Source organism: Bacillus rossius, chromosome 2 (assembly GCF_032445375.1).
Source record: "Bacillus rossius redtenbacheri isolate Brsri chromosome 2, Brsri_v3, whole genome shotgun sequence".
Lineage (NCBI taxonomy): Eukaryota > Metazoa > Arthropoda > Insecta > Phasmatodea > Bacillidae > Bacillus > Bacillus rossius.
Window position 1 is genome coordinate 124,538,662 of NC_086331.1, and position 17,899 is coordinate 124,556,560.

Here is a 17,899-nt window from a genome sequence, read left to right on the forward strand (position 1 = left end):
TTGTTTTCTGCTTCCTTGTTTTTTTGTTACTATTTGTTTTAACTGGCGTTGAGAGAATCTGTGAAAAATCTGGAGACTTTGAAGACAACTGCTTCGTGGTTAAAGTTGCAGTAGATATCTCGGAGGAATCACGATCTTTTTGCGTAGAAGCAGATTCTCCAGAAAGTGGAGTCGATGGAATAGAGCTCTCTAGCCCAGGTGGTTCTTGCTGTGTGTAGAATAGTGTCGATGGTAAAAATTTATCTTCAGGGACTATTTCAGGATTGTATGGATGTATTCCTGTACATTGAAAACCTTTTTCTGCAAGAACTGGCGTTGCAGTTTTGATCCAGGCCTTTTGGAACAGTTCCCCAAAATTGAACTTGCTGAGTTTTCCACCTGGTTGGCTATGGATATACTGCGTGGCTTCAGCATGATAGTATGTTTTGAGAGTCTTAAACACAGTTCTGTCCATGGGTTGAAGAACATGAGTTGTGTGTGGGAGCAGACAAAGAAGTTCAATGTCATTTTGTTCACAAAACTCTAAGCATTCGAGGGAGCAGTGAGAAGAATGTCTATCCAGTACGAGAAGACATTTTCCGGGAACCCTAAAAACATTAAAATATTTTAACCAAAAGAGAAATATTTCCTCGTTTATGTACCCAGACTCCGACATTTTAACTACCGTTCCTGATGGCATGTGCTCGTTATACTCTTGCTTCCGCTCTCACGCTTAAACAGCACTCCAAGACAGCTTTGGATGCTAAATTAAGCTGCTCACTTGTCCACTTTAAATATGCACGAGTCCTTTTGTAAGTGCGAACCATCTGAAAAAAAGTGAGATAAAATTACATAATATGGTGTGCAACAAAACTTTTTCATATAAATGTAATGTAATATAATAAATATTAGCAAAAACCATATTTACATTTAATAAATATATCCTTGGTATCACAATAATCACTTTTGTGTTGACCCAAATAGCCCCATTGTTGACCCAAATAGCCCCAGAAAAACTACTCAAATAGCCCCAATTACTTTAAATCACAAAATTAGCAAAATATTCAATTCATTAAAAATAATTCTTGCTGTGAATATACTAAGAAACTCACAAATGCTTCTTCTTTCGTTTGAAATATAACACTTACGATAAAGTTTCATGTTACACTTGGATATCACTATTTCCCCGGGTATTAAAGTTAGAGTTTAATATTTCAAGACACTGAGGTGATTACCTTGCGCCGTTCGCCGCCCGTCCGTACACAAAATATCACATAACATCCGCACACAACATGTCCGTCTGCTCAGCACAACCTTCTTCTCGCTTCTGAAGTCCAGTCCGTGCCAATGATGCGCGGAGTTATTGCGCAGTAGCCGAAAGTCTTATTTCGACTCAAATAGCCCCACGACCCAAATAGCCCCACCCTACCCTAGCTAAAAATAATATTTTTCTGGTGTGGTAATTGTGTTTATATTTGTGATATGAGTCCCAAAAAAAGAAGAAATAGTACACATAAACCTTTTTTAGAACATGTACATATTTAGGTGTTTTTATTTCACCATAAACCTTTTTTTTCAGGCTAAAAGCAACGTTTAAGAATAAACACAAAACAGTTTTGAGGATTGGTTTACACACATTGGACACTGAGATCTGCAGTCTACAACAGCCATGAAAGCTGATAGCACATTTTTTTATTTAATCTACGACAGTTTTTTTCAGCTATCTGCAAGTTGGCCTTCCACACTATTCATAAAATGTCTTCGACGTTGGCCAACACGATATGTTGACCAACAATTTGATCAAGACACCAGTCAAGATGGCCACCATAATTCCTCTCGCTACTGACATGTGTCTTACTTAAACTCGTTCCAAGACATCAGCCATCCTTCATGCATATCTTAGAAGTTGGCCCAAGATGGCATCCAAAGATGCTAATATCGTTGATATCAGCTAAAATGGCCACCAGCATCCATCCCCATTACTTAAAACATCTTCGAAAACTTGTGGTTCAAATCGCACTGTAAACACTTTAGTAAATGTATAAAAATCAATACAGCGCTGCGACTGCAGTGCTCTCCAACAGTAACTATTGGAAATACCTGTGATGTCAGTAGCGTCATCGACGCCGCCCAGCAGCAAGCTCCAGAAACAACATGGACACCCTCCAATAATCACAAAAAATCAATACTCGTCCACTCTGGCGAGAGAGTGAGAGACAAGGACAATCAATTCTTAGTGAGACAAAAGCAATATACTCAGGGGTGAGGGGGAGATGTCCTCCTGTCAGTCTTAAAAAAGAAGGGGGAGGGGTGCGAGAGATGCCACAGCCTCGATGACCCATCGGGGTGAGTGGGGTGAGTCATACACACCAGTAATTGAAATTAACTAACGGTGGAAGGGGGAACACACTTGGCGAGTGATAGAGGGACGGGGTGGACACTTAATTGGATACACTTAAGGGAGCGGCACATGCTACTTTAATGGCTTCTTGAATGATAAGTGACAGGTGGGGCACTAACTATGATTAATGGGATTTTAATTGGCCCATTGTGCATCGCAGTAAGCACACACTTACTCCCTTGCTCCTGTGTTTTTAAACGTCGAGGAGAGAGCACAGTCCGCAGTCTTGCAGTTTCGTGGCGCACTGTCCTGCATTGGGAACTGTCACTGGCTGTCCTTGCGACACAGTCTGCTCCGTTGTGCTTACTGTTGCGACAGACTCTTTGCAAGAGTTTTGCACCTAGTGGTGTAACAAGAGGTTTGGTTCTGTTCGATACCATTAAGGTTTTATGACTTATGTATTACCAAATGAAATTTTGGCTTTTAACGCACATTACCACCGTTAAAGCAAAATAAAAATTATTAAAGCAAATATGAGAACCATTAAAAAATATACATATTGTGTAGGTACAAAGTATCAGCTTTCTTCTCATGACTAATAAAAGCTTACCTTTGTTTTGTGTTTGATTGTTTATTTATAAAGTTCATATCACTCATGAGAATAAAATGTGTTTAGAAATGTTAATTATACTGTCGGGTGATTTCAAGATCGCTCGAACATGAGCACTGCAGCATTGCGCAAGAGGGAGAGAAATGTTTGTGTACAGGACTCTTGGTGCATATTAGATTCTGAAGTGCATACTTCATTATTACTAAAAAAATTAGTTCGTACAATTGTGGGGTCATGTGAAATTATAATAACTGATACTAAAAAAATAATTCCAGGTCTCACTAATGATTAGAAACTAAAAACTTCTAAAGGTAATAAAAATAAACCGGAATAAGGAAGATCCATCTCCATGGGAAATGAAGATATATTTTCTCCAAATTTTATTCGACTATATGAACTTGAGAGCAAAAGATAATCAACTGAAGCTGACTAGTTTAAAGACTGTGGTGAGGCTCTGAGATCAAAATGATGAAAACAACACATTCAAATAAATATAAATGATTTTAATCATGGTTATGATCATTGGGATGTTTACGATTATTATGGCTATGGGGCTGATGATAGTGATAATGAAGATTATAGAGATTAAAAAATATTAATAACAAACATGTTATGAAGATGACAGTAGTAGACAAGATTGATTACTTACCAGGGAAAGATTAAAACATATTGGTTAACAGGTTAAAACATCTATGTACTTGATTTTCAAAATGCCAAAAATTGATCTGTCCCCAAAGAAACATGGGCTTTATTTTGTAAACTAAGACATGAGAGTGACAGACGATGAATGACTTATAAAGTCTTCTGTATGAATCTGTTAAAACCTGTTATTAGGAATAATGTAGCTTGGCTACAATTGTAGTCGTATGGAGCAGCATACGAATATATTTGGTCAAACTATATTTCTGACAAATAAACTGGTCCATATTTTGGTTAATGTAATAATGGAAATGGTTGATGTATTGACATATGTATCGTATTTGTCTGTGCTAGTATATTAGATGGGACTAGATGGCAGTATCCCCAGTTCGCTTGTGGCTTTGTTAGGGAGAAGAAAGATTCTCTATTCGAAGTATCCTGGGATTTCGTTTGTATTTGTACGTTTCCATTTTTGACTTCAATGAAAGATGTACCAATGTTAGCGGAGAACCTGATGTTAGCGACGTCAACGATGACAGCGCAGATTCCAATGAAACATGTACCATCGTCAACGACGATCTCGATGGTTGCGCTGTCTACGACCGCGGAAATCCCGATGGAAAGGGCACCGTCACCGAAAACGCTAGACGTGGCTTAAATGCATGCAATGCCGTCATCTAAGGAAACATACATATCGCCTGCATCATTACCTAGTTTTGCTATGGTGAGCCTATCGACGATGACAAGTGTAGGAACAGCAGCGTCTACCAAGGAATCGATGCCACCACTGTGGAAATATGTTCTCGAAAAACAGTAATTCTCGTCGACATGAGAAGAGAGAATGTGCTAAGAATCCACCTTGCAAACAGTTTGACTGTAAGAAATGATAAGTTGAAATACACTTGAAGTCATGCAAAGTTCATTCTGCGTGGCAAATGTATAGGTTTCACTACTACAGCGTTGCAACGTTGTGCTTAAGAGTACTCCTGGAATTAGGACAACAGCAGTAACATCAGCTTCTGGCTCGGACCTGAAATGTTCGTCGTAATGGAATATACATCTTTGTAACTACTTTTATATGTCGTTCGCATTTTCTTATGATGCTCGAAGACACAAGAATAGTATATGTCCGAAGAATTCTTCTAGTATGAAGTTTTGCTGTAATACGAAAAACTGCAAAGATGATGTTCGTTTGCCTACTGTGGAACTATCTGCGGACATTTAAAATTCTCAGTTTAGTTGGGAGACTCTTATGCATAAAAGCTCTAGTAGCAAAACAGATGTGCACCAACAGATTGCGTTGCCGCCTGAACATGGATTTAAACCTAAGACTTTAAGGTCTTGATGCATTAAAGGAAAATTTAAATGTATTCCTCTTGGCAAAATTTCAGTTTGTGGAATATTAAAAGAAAAATATCATTTAAATAAATTTGGTGCATGAAAATACATTTGTGCCATTTTTGGCAATATCAAGTAGCACATAATCAATCGGCTTACTGATGAAGTAGACACTCATGTATCTTTAAAATATAACTTATGTTTGGACTGCGAATTTTGATAAACAATATCTGTTTGAGAACGAAATGAAGCAGTGCGCTTTAAAGACAGTGAATACTTCCATTTATAATCTGACGAAGTGAAGCACTCTGTTAAACATACTATCAAGAAACTCTGTCAGAAAAAAAATAGTATGTGGGGAAAGGATCTGTCTGGCCGATGTTTTCTGTAAACCGATTGAAGCTAATAATTAGTCAGTTGAATACAGTGTCTATTAGATTGCTAACCTTTCAAGTGTTCATGTAGTAGAGTGGTAGATACATACAAAATACTATTTGTAAAATATTAGTTTTGTATCTTGCACCTGGTTTCTGGACTCTTAAGGTGATAGGTACATTAAATTAAAGTGATTTTATATAAATCAATTATAAATCATTTATTTTGAGCCAAAGTATTTTTTTCTGGCCCTAGTCCAAGATCGAACCGACAAAAATGGATCTCATCAATCAATATATTAATAGGTAATTTTTAAAATATTATTTTTGGAATTTTTCCCGAAATTTTAAGTTATTGACTACAGATCTTTAATATGATGGCCAAGATGGCCGACAAAATTGCAGATGTTACTACAGATGACATTCTAGTGATTGACACTAATGCACTTTAGTGGTACTGCATTCTAGCAGATGGAAAGATAATCCAAGAGAGCGAATCCAAGATGGCTGCTACGATGTCTGGTTGGCGAATTATATATTACTTGCCAACAGGGGAAATAGGTCAGTCTGCCATTGCCACAATGGGGGAAGGTCCTGTTGCCATTTTTAATCAAATGACCTTAATGGGAATCAAAGCGAGGAAGCAAAGATCCATAATGTATGTGATGTTTATAATATTTTAATTAATAAGCTTGAAAAAAGTTAAAAATATTTTCCGAATTTTTTGGATAGTAATTACTGATTTTCAATATGACGGATGTGACGTCATAATTCAAAGTGGCTGATAGTTCTAGAAAACAATATGGCGGAATCCAAGAAGTTGGAAAGTTATATAATTCAAAATGGCGACTGTGAAGTCAAAATCCAAGATGACGGCTAGTATCAAGGTAAAGATGCCTGCAAATGTCCCCAGCGGCTTACTAGCGCCTGGTAGAAGGGGAATTTAAGCTGCTTTAGTGACATTTCAAGCCTCCGACAATTTTTAGGGAATAAAATTGGAAATTTTCCCCCTAAACGGAAGTGTTCTGTTGAAAAGGGATTTTTTTTTTATTTTTCAGATTTTTTTTTGATATTATTTGGTAAAAGCGTTTGCCTAAAAACGGGAAATATTTAGTCATATTGGTGAATTTTGGCATATATTGAGTTTGGGAAAATTTAGATGTTCAAGTTTAAGGCCCAGGTCAAATGTTTGATAATGATCGTTCAAATGGTCTCAATAGCGTCACAATTCAAGATGGCGGACACTGGTACCAATACTTCGAAACGGAACAAGCCGCACGAGCCCCCAATATGCACTACTCTAGTCTTCAATGTAGGAAATTTCTGATTTTTTCTCCATTAGTAGATCTTGCACTTTTTCTTAACAAGGCGGTGAAAACTTTAATTTTTGTTTAACTTATTATTGTTTTTTTTCGTTAACACTTCCTTTTACTTTAAACTGCAAGAATTCTAAACATTTAGTCAATCTTTAACTACTTGTGAACTAACCACACCCCCTCCCCCTCCCCCAGGGTTTTGTGTACAACAGATGAATATAGATTATTTAGATCATACCAAACTATTAAGAACATAAACAATTTCATTGAAAGAGGTTCCACACTAGCAGGGTTGATTAGCCATACATATTCGTCTTCTTTCAAAACAATAAACACATAACTTTACACACAGTAAACGAAACGCACTCAGATACACAAGAGTAGTATGCACACACACACACACACACACACACAAGTCCAGCGCCAGGGTTCCTATAGTGGTGCCTGTGGTCTCGCCTGCGATATGCTGACTTTTTTTACCCCCAAATATTTCAAAGAATAATCTTTCTACGGTGACAAGTTTCGCGGTGGTTGTGGAAATTTGTTCAATGAAAAATTGTCCAGACGCTCTGTGCTGCATCATAAATACTCTCTCCATTATTACAATTAAATGTTGTTAAACTCCAACTTCAAAAGCGCATAACAGCATTGGGAAGCACTTTAAACCATATTTTTAAATACGTTTTAGACTCATTTATAATTCGTCTATGAATAGATTTTACTGCACTGACATTTTACACGGAGGAAATGCTACGTCGAAATAAAATGATAAACACCCATAAAATAATAAATATTTTATTTCATATTTTAATTTCTACATCATGATAATCTCTTTAATGACATTTGTGTAACAATATATCTCAAATTCTATGGTAACTTACATGGTGTTTCAAATACGGATAACAAATATTACTTCATTTGTTGTGTTCAATACAGGTAACATATACTTCTTGATGTGCAAGTATTTGAAATAAAATAAAATAAATACTTTAATGTTGATTACAACATAGTTAGAAGAATGATGTGAAATGACGCTCAACAGGAAATAAGGTAAGGTGAGATTCACACATGATAAATAAGGCTCATGTAGTTAAAAACTATAAATTTTAACATAATAGAGACAAAATTATAGAGTAATGATTGGCAACTTCGTTTCAAACTGCCATGAGTTAACATATAACAACAGCGTTTTATTTACATGATATATTAAACTTTACATTGATTCGTAACTAACAATTATTTAAAATCAACTGTTTTAATTTATTCACTTTCACTTTGTGGGATCCATTATAAATCTACTATGTTTATAAACGATATCAAATATTATATTGCTATGGTGGTAGGTTAGAGTAACGAATTTTTTTTCTATTCTATCCTATTAACACAGACGCACTTCGTTAAAAATAACAAGCAATATACGAATAGTAAATCTCAAAAACATGCATAAGATAAAACAACATTATATATATTAAAATTTAAAGTATAAAGGTTGTATGCACATAGTTATCTACGACGTCCGCAGTTATTCGTTTTGTGTGGTTTTACGTAATTATAGTTTCTGAATCAACAAAGTGTACTTATATAATTGTCATTGTATTATGCTTTAAATATTTATCTCGATGTACACAGAAAGTGTTAATTTGATAAATAGCTTGTTAAAGAGTAAAAGTTTGTAAATTCGTTATTTTCAGTAATACCAAATGTTATTCAGGACTGATCGTTTTATTAAAACGTAAAACAATGACAACAATAGTGCATCGAATATTACATTTTATTTAATGAAATTCTGATGGTTACTTAAAAACTTTGTGCGTCAAGAAATAAATTATTACTTTAATAAAACAACGAACTGATCTCGTTATCTTCAAACAGTGGCGGGAATGGAGACAAATTTCTTGAAGTTCCAAAAGACAAATAGACCAGCACATCAGCTGCAGTTTCAGCAAATAACCTGAAAAAAAATTACAAACACATAAAATGGAAAGGCATTAGAAATATTTAATTCTTCATTATTCTTGTAGAAAAATAAATAATACATATTTAGTTATAATGTTGATTGCTAATTCGTCCATTCTCTGCAGGCAAGACTCATGTGGAAGTAACTCACCAACTAAGAAAGGCAAAAACCCTACTCAAACATTCCTGCTATTTGATTTTTAACCAACTCCCCCCCCCCCCCCCCAAAAAAAAAAAATTGAAAGTTTTTTCTATTTACATATAAAAAATTTTTTTTCAGAAAAATTATACACAAAAATTAAAATTAATTATTTATAAAATGCCTTTAATGCATTTCCAGCACTAGCTTAATTTTGACATTCACTACTTTTCGAAGCAAACCAAGAAAAATTGTAAACAGGAACGTAATGCCCCAGTTGAAGTAATATAGACAGCTATACTATTAAATTTGTCATACAAATGTAATAAATATATTATAAGATTATTATTTTTAAAGCTATTTACTTGACATAAATTAATGTTAGGTACAATCATATAATTTTATACATTTTCTATTAAATATTAAATATTATGATTGACGAAAAATAACCCATGTCAATAAAAATCTCACACAACCAAAACAACTTTTCATACCTAGAAATAGGCAGTGATCTAAGAATCGAATATCATTGTAAAAATGGCATAACCGCACATAGAAAACAAAAATAACTGGGTTCGTTTAAATGTAGTAGAGGAAATGGGGGAATATGGTACACCTTGGAATAGGAGCCTACAATTAGGATAAATAAGGACATAATGAGCTGTTATTGCAGTTGTGCACTCTCAAGATTATAGTTATGACTCATGTATAAATCTTGTACGCATTTCACCATTAGTACTGCAGCGTATGTACAAAAACTAGACTTACTATATTGAGTCATATTACCCGCAACTTCGGATAAAATGACGCATTCGTGGGCAGTACGACACGCTTCAGAAAATTAGAAAAAAACTTTTAGATTTAAGAAAATATTATATGTAACATAACTTAATACTATGTAACAAACTAAAATAAAAATATGACCTTTACAAATAAAAAATACTAGGCAAGTTACGGTTATTTCAAGATATAAAGAAAGTGCTTAAAATTAGTAGAAAAGTTTTTAAACCTTTTAAATAAATATTATTTTTGACACTGTAATAAAAATTTTAACAAGTCAATTGAGATAAAAATGTTAAGGTCCTTAAAAATCTTGTTCATACATAAAAATTAAAAAAATTAAAAATTAAATTCTAATATTTTTAATATGTGTTGCATGCTATTAACTATGTGCTGGTAAGGCCTTCTATTTTCTCGCAATCTTTGCTGTAATATATATGTTCTTTATTATTTACTGATGGGAAGTTTGTTTAGGCGAAATATATTTTTCCCATTCAACCTAGTGTATGTGTATTCCCAGTGTGCTTATTTGCAACCTTGTTTTCATTTAGGGAATTGTTGTAATTTCCAGCTTGAGAGGAAAAACACAGCTTGGGCTTCACCACATCTGACACCCCGCTAAGCATGGACACATAAGCCTCCAGGGTAACTCGCGATGTTTCAAAAAAAATTAGTTAAAACATCCAATGCTGTATGCCATGAGGTTTACCTCTGAGGTGATCTAGAAAGCAGCATTCAGGGGTTATAACTATTTTCAGTAATGTAAGCAGCGATACTATTTAATGGGAACAGATAGGGTATTTTATTTAAAGATGCTTTTAAATGTCAGTTTAAGTTTTTCAGTTATATTGCTAACAGCAAAGTAATTGGTGAGACTCTCGAAATTGAATTTTTTTATAAACTACATTTATAATGACATTTTTGTCACCTATGTTATTTCACTAACATTATTAGTCTGTAGAATGCAAGATAATATAAAAGGTTCTGTCAGGATGGAACTGCAGAGCCTTTCACACTTCCTGCAAGATATTTCACCACCTTAAGAAGAAGAGAGGGAGTCTACAGAACACCATTAGAATATACACTTTTTAATAAACAAATTGTTACAAAATGAGATAGATTAAACTATAACTTTACATATTAATTTTTATTAATTTAAAACAGTAGAATATTGAGAATTCAAATTTGGAAAGGTAAAATCATCGAAGATGTTGGCCGGGCCAAGTTAATCCAAGATGGTGCCAGTTATGTCACAAATCCAAAATGGCAGCCGTAACAAAAAGTGCAACGTTGATGTCACAAATCCAAAATGGCAGATCCAATATGGCGGCCGGTTCTTGGTTCCTGGCTCCTGCATGTGTCCCAGAATCGGCTTTTCCTTTGGAGTAATTTAGCATTATTTATGGCCAGAGGAAATATATAGCAACAATACCTGACATAGTTGTAAGTGAAAATTAATTTTAATTCATAAATATCTCTTTAAGATTACATAAACAAAGATTAAAATTTGTACATGTGTTTTTATTTGTTCGCCAGTCAACTAGGCCAATTATGATCGACTTAAAAATGTTTCACATTCTGTAGTATGTACGGAGTCTATATACAGTCTATATACAGAAAAAAGTCCTTGAAGGTTTCCTACTTGAGAGTGATTATTTATTTGAAAATAACTAGGAAATAATACAGAGTCTTTCATTTTGCTCAATATTTTGGCCGTCTGTTCTCACAGAGAACTAAACCATAAACATGTATTTCGTTTTTTTGATAGTATTTTTTAAAAACATTTTTAGTAAATTTAAATTAATAAATTTTAACTCAAACCAAATTATAATTTTTCAACGATTGTAACATGGACCTCTGGCTAGTGCCATATATGTTTAATTGAAATCTCATACATATAACAACATAATTGATGGCTTTCTTTGAATTAGTTTGAGAAAACAAGAAAACAAATCATTAATTTTTATTTATTTCAAGTTACGAGAGAAAACTTAAAAAAAAATTTGGATTTTAAGTAAAAATCACTATCAGGTTCTCACATTTTTCTTAATTTGCCTAATTAATTTTAATGTATAATATTTCATTGATGTGAAATTTTACGGTAAAATGTCAAAAGTTAAATATAAGTATAATCCTTGTGTTCCTTAGGCCAAAGCCTTTAATGGATGAAATTCAACTTCTCTAAAAATTCGTAAGTATTAAATAATACTTTAAGAATAAACACCAATATAAATAGGTACTTAAACGTTAACTTTTGGTTGCTTTTATGCTATTTAAGTGTTTCCTAGGGTCATAAAATTATAAAACTAATTTCTAGTACTTACCGTGTATCAAGAACGTTCGAGGTAATTTGTTCTTCAGTTTGTTTTTGAGCTTAAGAATGCTGGATCCACGGAGGCAACTTTGGCTGTAAGGAAGGCATGCATGCAGAACAAAAGGTTCTGCAAAGTTGGTGTTTCCAATTCCTATGAAAAAAGAAATCATTACTTTGCAGTTTGCTTGAGCTGACTTACGAAATGATTACACCACTGACACTTAATGTAAAATAATTCTCACTACATTTATAAAAATTTTGTATTGATTTCAATTAGTTTTTTTTAAACTCTGTATTATGAAGAACTAATGTATATAAAACGAATATCAATCAATAAATTAACAAAGCATAGCTACATCAATGTCTTACAATTAACTTATACACTCTAGTGACACTTCGCATTGCAATTTGACACCAAGGTGATTTAGAGGTCGATTGTGGTGGAGGCAAAATCTGTATTTTCACATTATGGATACAAGGCAGAATTTGCTGCTAGTGTGTGGTTAATATCGGAGTTCTGAATTCCACGTTCAGAGTAGGCGATACGAGAGGATATTGGATTCGCTTTTCAGTTTGCACAATATTTTTTGTTCATCTTACTGTAATTATAGTATGCGATAGTGGAAATTTTAGTATTGTATTGAATATGCCATGCAGGCATTATTATTTGCATTAAAACTAATGCTAGGCTGAATGCAGGCAATTTTTGAATTTTTTTTAGTTCGATTAATCACTGTGACATGGCTCGATGCGACATCTACTGGTGAAAATTACAACTACTAAGATTGGAAAATTAGGTAACTCTTGTTGATTTAATTTTTTAAAAAGCAATATTTTTGGCAAAAAATGTGAGCGAGCCAGAGATCAGAGATGTGTAAGCATGTAACCTCGATAACGAGCTTTGTTCAGTTAAAGTATCTATTTTCTCTGCTAAGATTTGGAACATAGATTTTCAACTATCTTCAGGACTGCTTCCCGTCAGGTTACCCGCCTTCTCTTTCACATTGACAGCTCCCGCTTGAGAAATGATTGCACTGTTGTCACTTGGTTCACAATCTTGATTGCTCAATGTCGCAGTGAAAGACGTTATGCCAGGATGGGATTAGAACGTTTGTCACAACAGTTTGACGAGGAGACACGCAATTCCTTCGCAACTGTGGTCGGCATACTACAAATTAACAGTATGTATTTATGTACCCATTTATTTGTTTAGTTCCTAGACAATATTTTTAAAAGCCGTTTAAAACCTCTCAAATGTGTGCTTTAACCTTTTTACATGCATCCATTATAGTTTCTTGATAGTGAAGTGCAATCTGTGTTCGTGCAGGAAACAGGCAAGAGGACGCTCTGATAGAGAAAACTGGAGTTCAACAAACATCAGCAAGCTTGAAGACTCTCATCGTTCTCGAAGTTTCTTCCAAATGAAAGTACGTATGGGGTGATATTTGCAAAATAAATATATAGCCAACGGTAACAGCAGCGTTTCCAAAAGGAAATACATTCATGGCCATATAAACATTGACTGTTGAGTTTTTTGAGAAACTATTCTAACGTTTTACCACACGTCACACATATTATCAGCCAATTAAAATGATCGCTGTTCCATTCATCTCCAAAAATTCATATACAAATCAGTCGTACGTCTTCATACAGCTGTGCAGAAAAGTGCAGCGGACAGAAGTAAAAATTGAACGAGCTCAGGTGAAAATTCCGTTCCAGAATTATGAAAAAAATAGGGTAATTTTAATTCAGTTTTGGGGAATTCTGAAGGTTGAAGTTCGCTGAAGTCCAGTGGCGGCCGGACATAAACCCGCACCACGCAACACACCCGGAACCCTGACCTCAAAATACAGTTTTCTAAAACAAATATTTATTTATTGAATAAAGTGGGCTAATAGACTTGTTTATTACTTGTGAAATATTGGACATCAGTAGTTCTAATACGAGTTGTTAAGGAAGTGAGGGTTGAGTAAAAAAAATTAAGATTTCAAGAAAGGCAAAAAAAGTTTAGGATTATTTAAAGAAAATGACTTTCACTTTTTATATGTATTATAACAGTTTTATAACAATCGTTCAATAAATAATGACTGATACTTGATCTTGAAAAAATTGTTGGATATTATTTTGCCCCGCCTGAAAAGTTTTGACTTAAGGGGAATGGAAAGGTAAAATATCTTGGGAATGCTGGAATCGAATATCAAGGATAAAATCTGAACTACTCATCATATTTCTTTGCGGTTTGTTTTGCCAACTAGATAATTTAATTACAGAGGGTTGTGTGTACAGAAGTGGCCACAATAATGCATAGTTTTTTAGAAAAAAATTAAATAACTTTATGCAGAAATAAGGGGTATTAGCCACAAAATTATAAATTATACAAAAATGTAATTTTTGAATGGTGTAATACAATATTATCTAGAGCTCTATAATACAGAATTTTACGTAATTGCTCAACAAGCGTGTCCTTCCTTACCTAAATGTTGCATGGCAGGTTTTAATTGGTTAAAATTCCTTTAAAATTCAGCGATCAAGTGTTTTTCACTTTGATTATAATAGAGTTCTAGATAATATTATATTACACAATATAAAAATTACATTTTGGTATAATTTTTAATTTTGTGGATAATACCCCTTATTTCTGCATAAAGTTATTTAATTTTTTTTCTAAAAAACTATGCATTATTGTGGCCACTGCTGTACACACAATCCTCCGTAATTAAATTATCTAGTTGGCAAAACAAACCGCAAAGAAATATGATGAGTAGTTCAGATTTTATCCTTGATCTTCGATTCCAGGATTCCCAAAATATTGTACCTTTCTATTCCCCTTAACCCTTCCCTCCGCAAGTCAAAAAAACTATGGATTAGCGCTGGAATTAATGTACACATTATCCTGGATAAGTTTCCACAAGAAGTGACACAAAGGATAAACTATTCATAACAGAAATTAGGTTAAGTTACTTTAGTTACCTTTGTTTCAATGTCTCTCGTGTCGCTATCCTGGAAATGTAGTTTCAGTTTACATTTTCCATCGTCTGAAGAACCTTTCAGTTGAGAAAATTTGTATTTCCATATTAATGTTTTCGATTCATTTTCATGAAGCGCAAACCCCATGTTCCAATCCAGAGTCAAGCCAGAACTTTTTCCACTTGATGTCACTGAGAAGGTTTTACTCTGAAATACACACAATTATTTTACATTTAGTGCTTAATAGTGATGCATGGCAAACAGTCCCGTTTCCTCATTTACAATCAAATTTAACAAAATGAGAGTACAACTACTTTTGAATCAATGAATGACATCACCATCCAGGTCACTCGAGACGATAAGCGATGGGATGAGAATGGAGTATTATTGATGGAACGAATGGGTTGGGAAAAAGTCAATAAATACCTCTACAATATCTACCGGCTCACGAAAACTTTCAAGACACATTTAAGTAATTTTCATTGCAAAAGCCATAGGCTGAGAAGTAACTAAGAAGTAATCTCTGAGGTGTGCAGAAGTGAAAATAACCATGAATTTTAACCTTAGGTGGGGATCCTGTAAGACGTAGAGTTTTTTCCTTGAACCATCTCTATAAACTGGGCCTTGAAATTCCACACTCAATTTACAATAGAATACTTTTAATCTATTATTCCTTTAAAAAATTAAAATCCGAATTTGTTATAACATTGTCATTTAAGTTCTATGGTATAAATCAAAAACCATTTTTAAAAAATGCAAAGTAGTTTACAAAATAAAAAACCATAAATAAGAAAAACATATTTCTCTGGTTGACATTCCCGATTATCGTCAATAACTTGAAGTTCTCTAAACGCGTAAAAAAACTTAAAGTTAATCAAAAAATCATTAAAAAAAAAAAGATACTGGACTGAGTTTACTTGTGCAACTCTTGAAGGAGATAAGCATTTTTGTAAAAATATTTTTAATTTTTATTTAAAATGTTAGATAATAATGCTATGATATTAATATAAATTATAGTTAGCATCAAGGAAGTAAAATAAAAGATAAAAATGGGTATCTCTTCTTTGTTTTTCCAAGTACTTCATACAGTTACATCTTTACCTCATCCTACCCAAAGCCATCATGAGTCTCAATACCTCGTATGCCACGTCATGAGCTCGATACACTACGTGCCAATTCCGAATAATTGGCCATTTGCTCCGGTAGTATAAACATACATTTGCCAGGCAATGTCGAAGGAATTAGATACCATGTTTACCACACTATTAGAAATTTTAGAGCGTTTGCGAAGTTATTCGTAGATTCAGACAACTGTATACCCTTAGAAACGTTGAAAAAAAGTTTTTGATGTAGATTTTTTAAGGTTCTGAAGGTTTTTTGAGGCTACGGTTAAAGTGGATGCGTGTTCTGATGAAAAGAGGTTCTGACGATATCATCAGAATAATCAAACAACGCGAATGAAATGGAAGTGTTAACACTGCCTGCTACCGGCTCTGCAGATACGTAACGAACACGTCAGAACAAGTTATTCTTTCAAACCAGTATGATTTTTCGTATTTAGTTGTGACGTCCACGTATTTGTTGTAGGTTAATCAATAGGTCTTAACAATGGATGTAGAAAAATTAGTCTTTTATTTGAAAACAAGTGTCTGTGGGATATACAAGAAAAAAAAACTTTATTGGTTGACTTAAAAGATCTTGGAAAGAGCATTTGATGCTCTCCTTTTTCTTCTCTTGCAGCCAACAATCCGTTAACATAGTCGGTATTTTCACTACCCATTAATAAATACTTTATTATCGGACTTCAAAAAAAAAATGCGCATCGTCTACGAGTTCCATCTTCGCAGGTGGCTAGACTGCGCTGAAACCACTATGTTCCAACGAACAAATCTGAGCTTCATCTCTATCCACTATAACCGTAGCCTAATACTACAAGACGATTCTTGTGAGTTCATGCTCAAGTACGTAAACTCAGTACCCGCATAATTACAAAACTATAAGCAAATTAATGAAGATCCCTGGATAGTTTGTAACCAGTTATCTGTTTTGTTTAGAGTGAAATTTTTTTAACAGTGTTCAGTCGCAAAATGTCTTGAAAAATGGCATACGGGCTGGACTGATGCTGGATTTCTTTTCTTGGAAAATATGAGATAGAGAACAGAAAACGGATAATGGTTTCCTGTCAAGCTGTGTGTATCAAACACTCTACAACAAACATTTGTGAACAGAGATGAGTATGTGTAGTGGTAATGCACTGAAGGACGTGGGTTCTAATCCCAGACAGCCATTCTGATTTCTTACTATTCGCCTTACCCTTAATCCTTGAGGTTATTAACAATGTTTTACATTTCTATGACGTTTTTAATGTTTGGTTGAGGATAACAAATTGAGTGTCTTCAGGCTGGTACATCTATTTTTTATACTTTATATTTATCACTTGCAATATTTATTATTTTTTTTGTAATTTATTATTTAGTTTATATATTGTGTGTGTTTCTGTCTCTAACGTCCTCATTATTGAGACGTTAAGACCAATAAAATACATGCAACGAATTCCGTACCAGGTTTGGACAGGTTTAACTCAGATTATATCGATTTGGTGATAAAAACTGGCTGAACACTGTGCAGTGAAGCGATGCAACATCAACACTGAAGATGTTCACCCCAAGTTTGACGACGGCGCTGCATAGCGAGCAATGCCAGGCGTTCTCGATGCGGAGCAACTCTTGCCGCGTCTCCACGGACAGGTAGCGCGACTCGTGCCCCGACGTCTGGATCAGGAAACAATGTTGCCTCTCGTCCACGTTCTCGGACTCCTTCAGCACTCGGAACATGGTCTCGTATACTTTGAACACGAGCTTTCCTCGCAGCCAGTCCATTACGTTCAACTGAAAAAAAAATTGGTGGTCTGTAAAGTCGGTTTACGGACGATAGTTTAACGTGACAACGTCATAACAAAACATTGATGAAATGATTGCATACTTTTTTGAATAAAATTTAATCATTTTTATTGAATTATCACTATTTTGTATGGATACAAAGAAGGAGTGAAATGAAATCTACAATTTAATTGATAAATTTACTTTTATTTGCACTCATTAATTCAAATATGTTTATTACTTTAACGAAGAGATCATTTTAACTAT

General features: G+C 34.2%; 1 protein-coding gene across 1 annotated transcript in view; it reads right to left on the reverse strand.

Moving 5' to 3' along the window:
• Positions 1 to 7,378: 7,378 nt before the first annotated feature.
• LOC134529764 (gamma-2-syntrophin) overlaps positions 7,379 to 17,899 on the reverse strand; it is a 73,205-nt gene continuing 62,684 nt past the window's right edge. Inside the window, exons 8-11 of the mRNA XM_063364178.1 lie at positions 17,417 to 17,641; positions 14,757 to 14,960; positions 11,797 to 11,937; positions 7,379 to 8,548 (exon numbers count right to left, since the gene is read on the reverse strand). Of these exons, the coding sequence (XP_063220248.1) occupies positions 11,830 to 11,937; positions 14,757 to 14,960; positions 17,417 to 17,641 (537 nt within the window). The 3' untranslated portion in view covers positions 7,379 to 8,548; positions 11,797 to 11,829. The remainder of the gene's footprint in view (positions 8,549 to 11,796; positions 11,938 to 14,756; positions 14,961 to 17,416; positions 17,642 to 17,899) is intronic.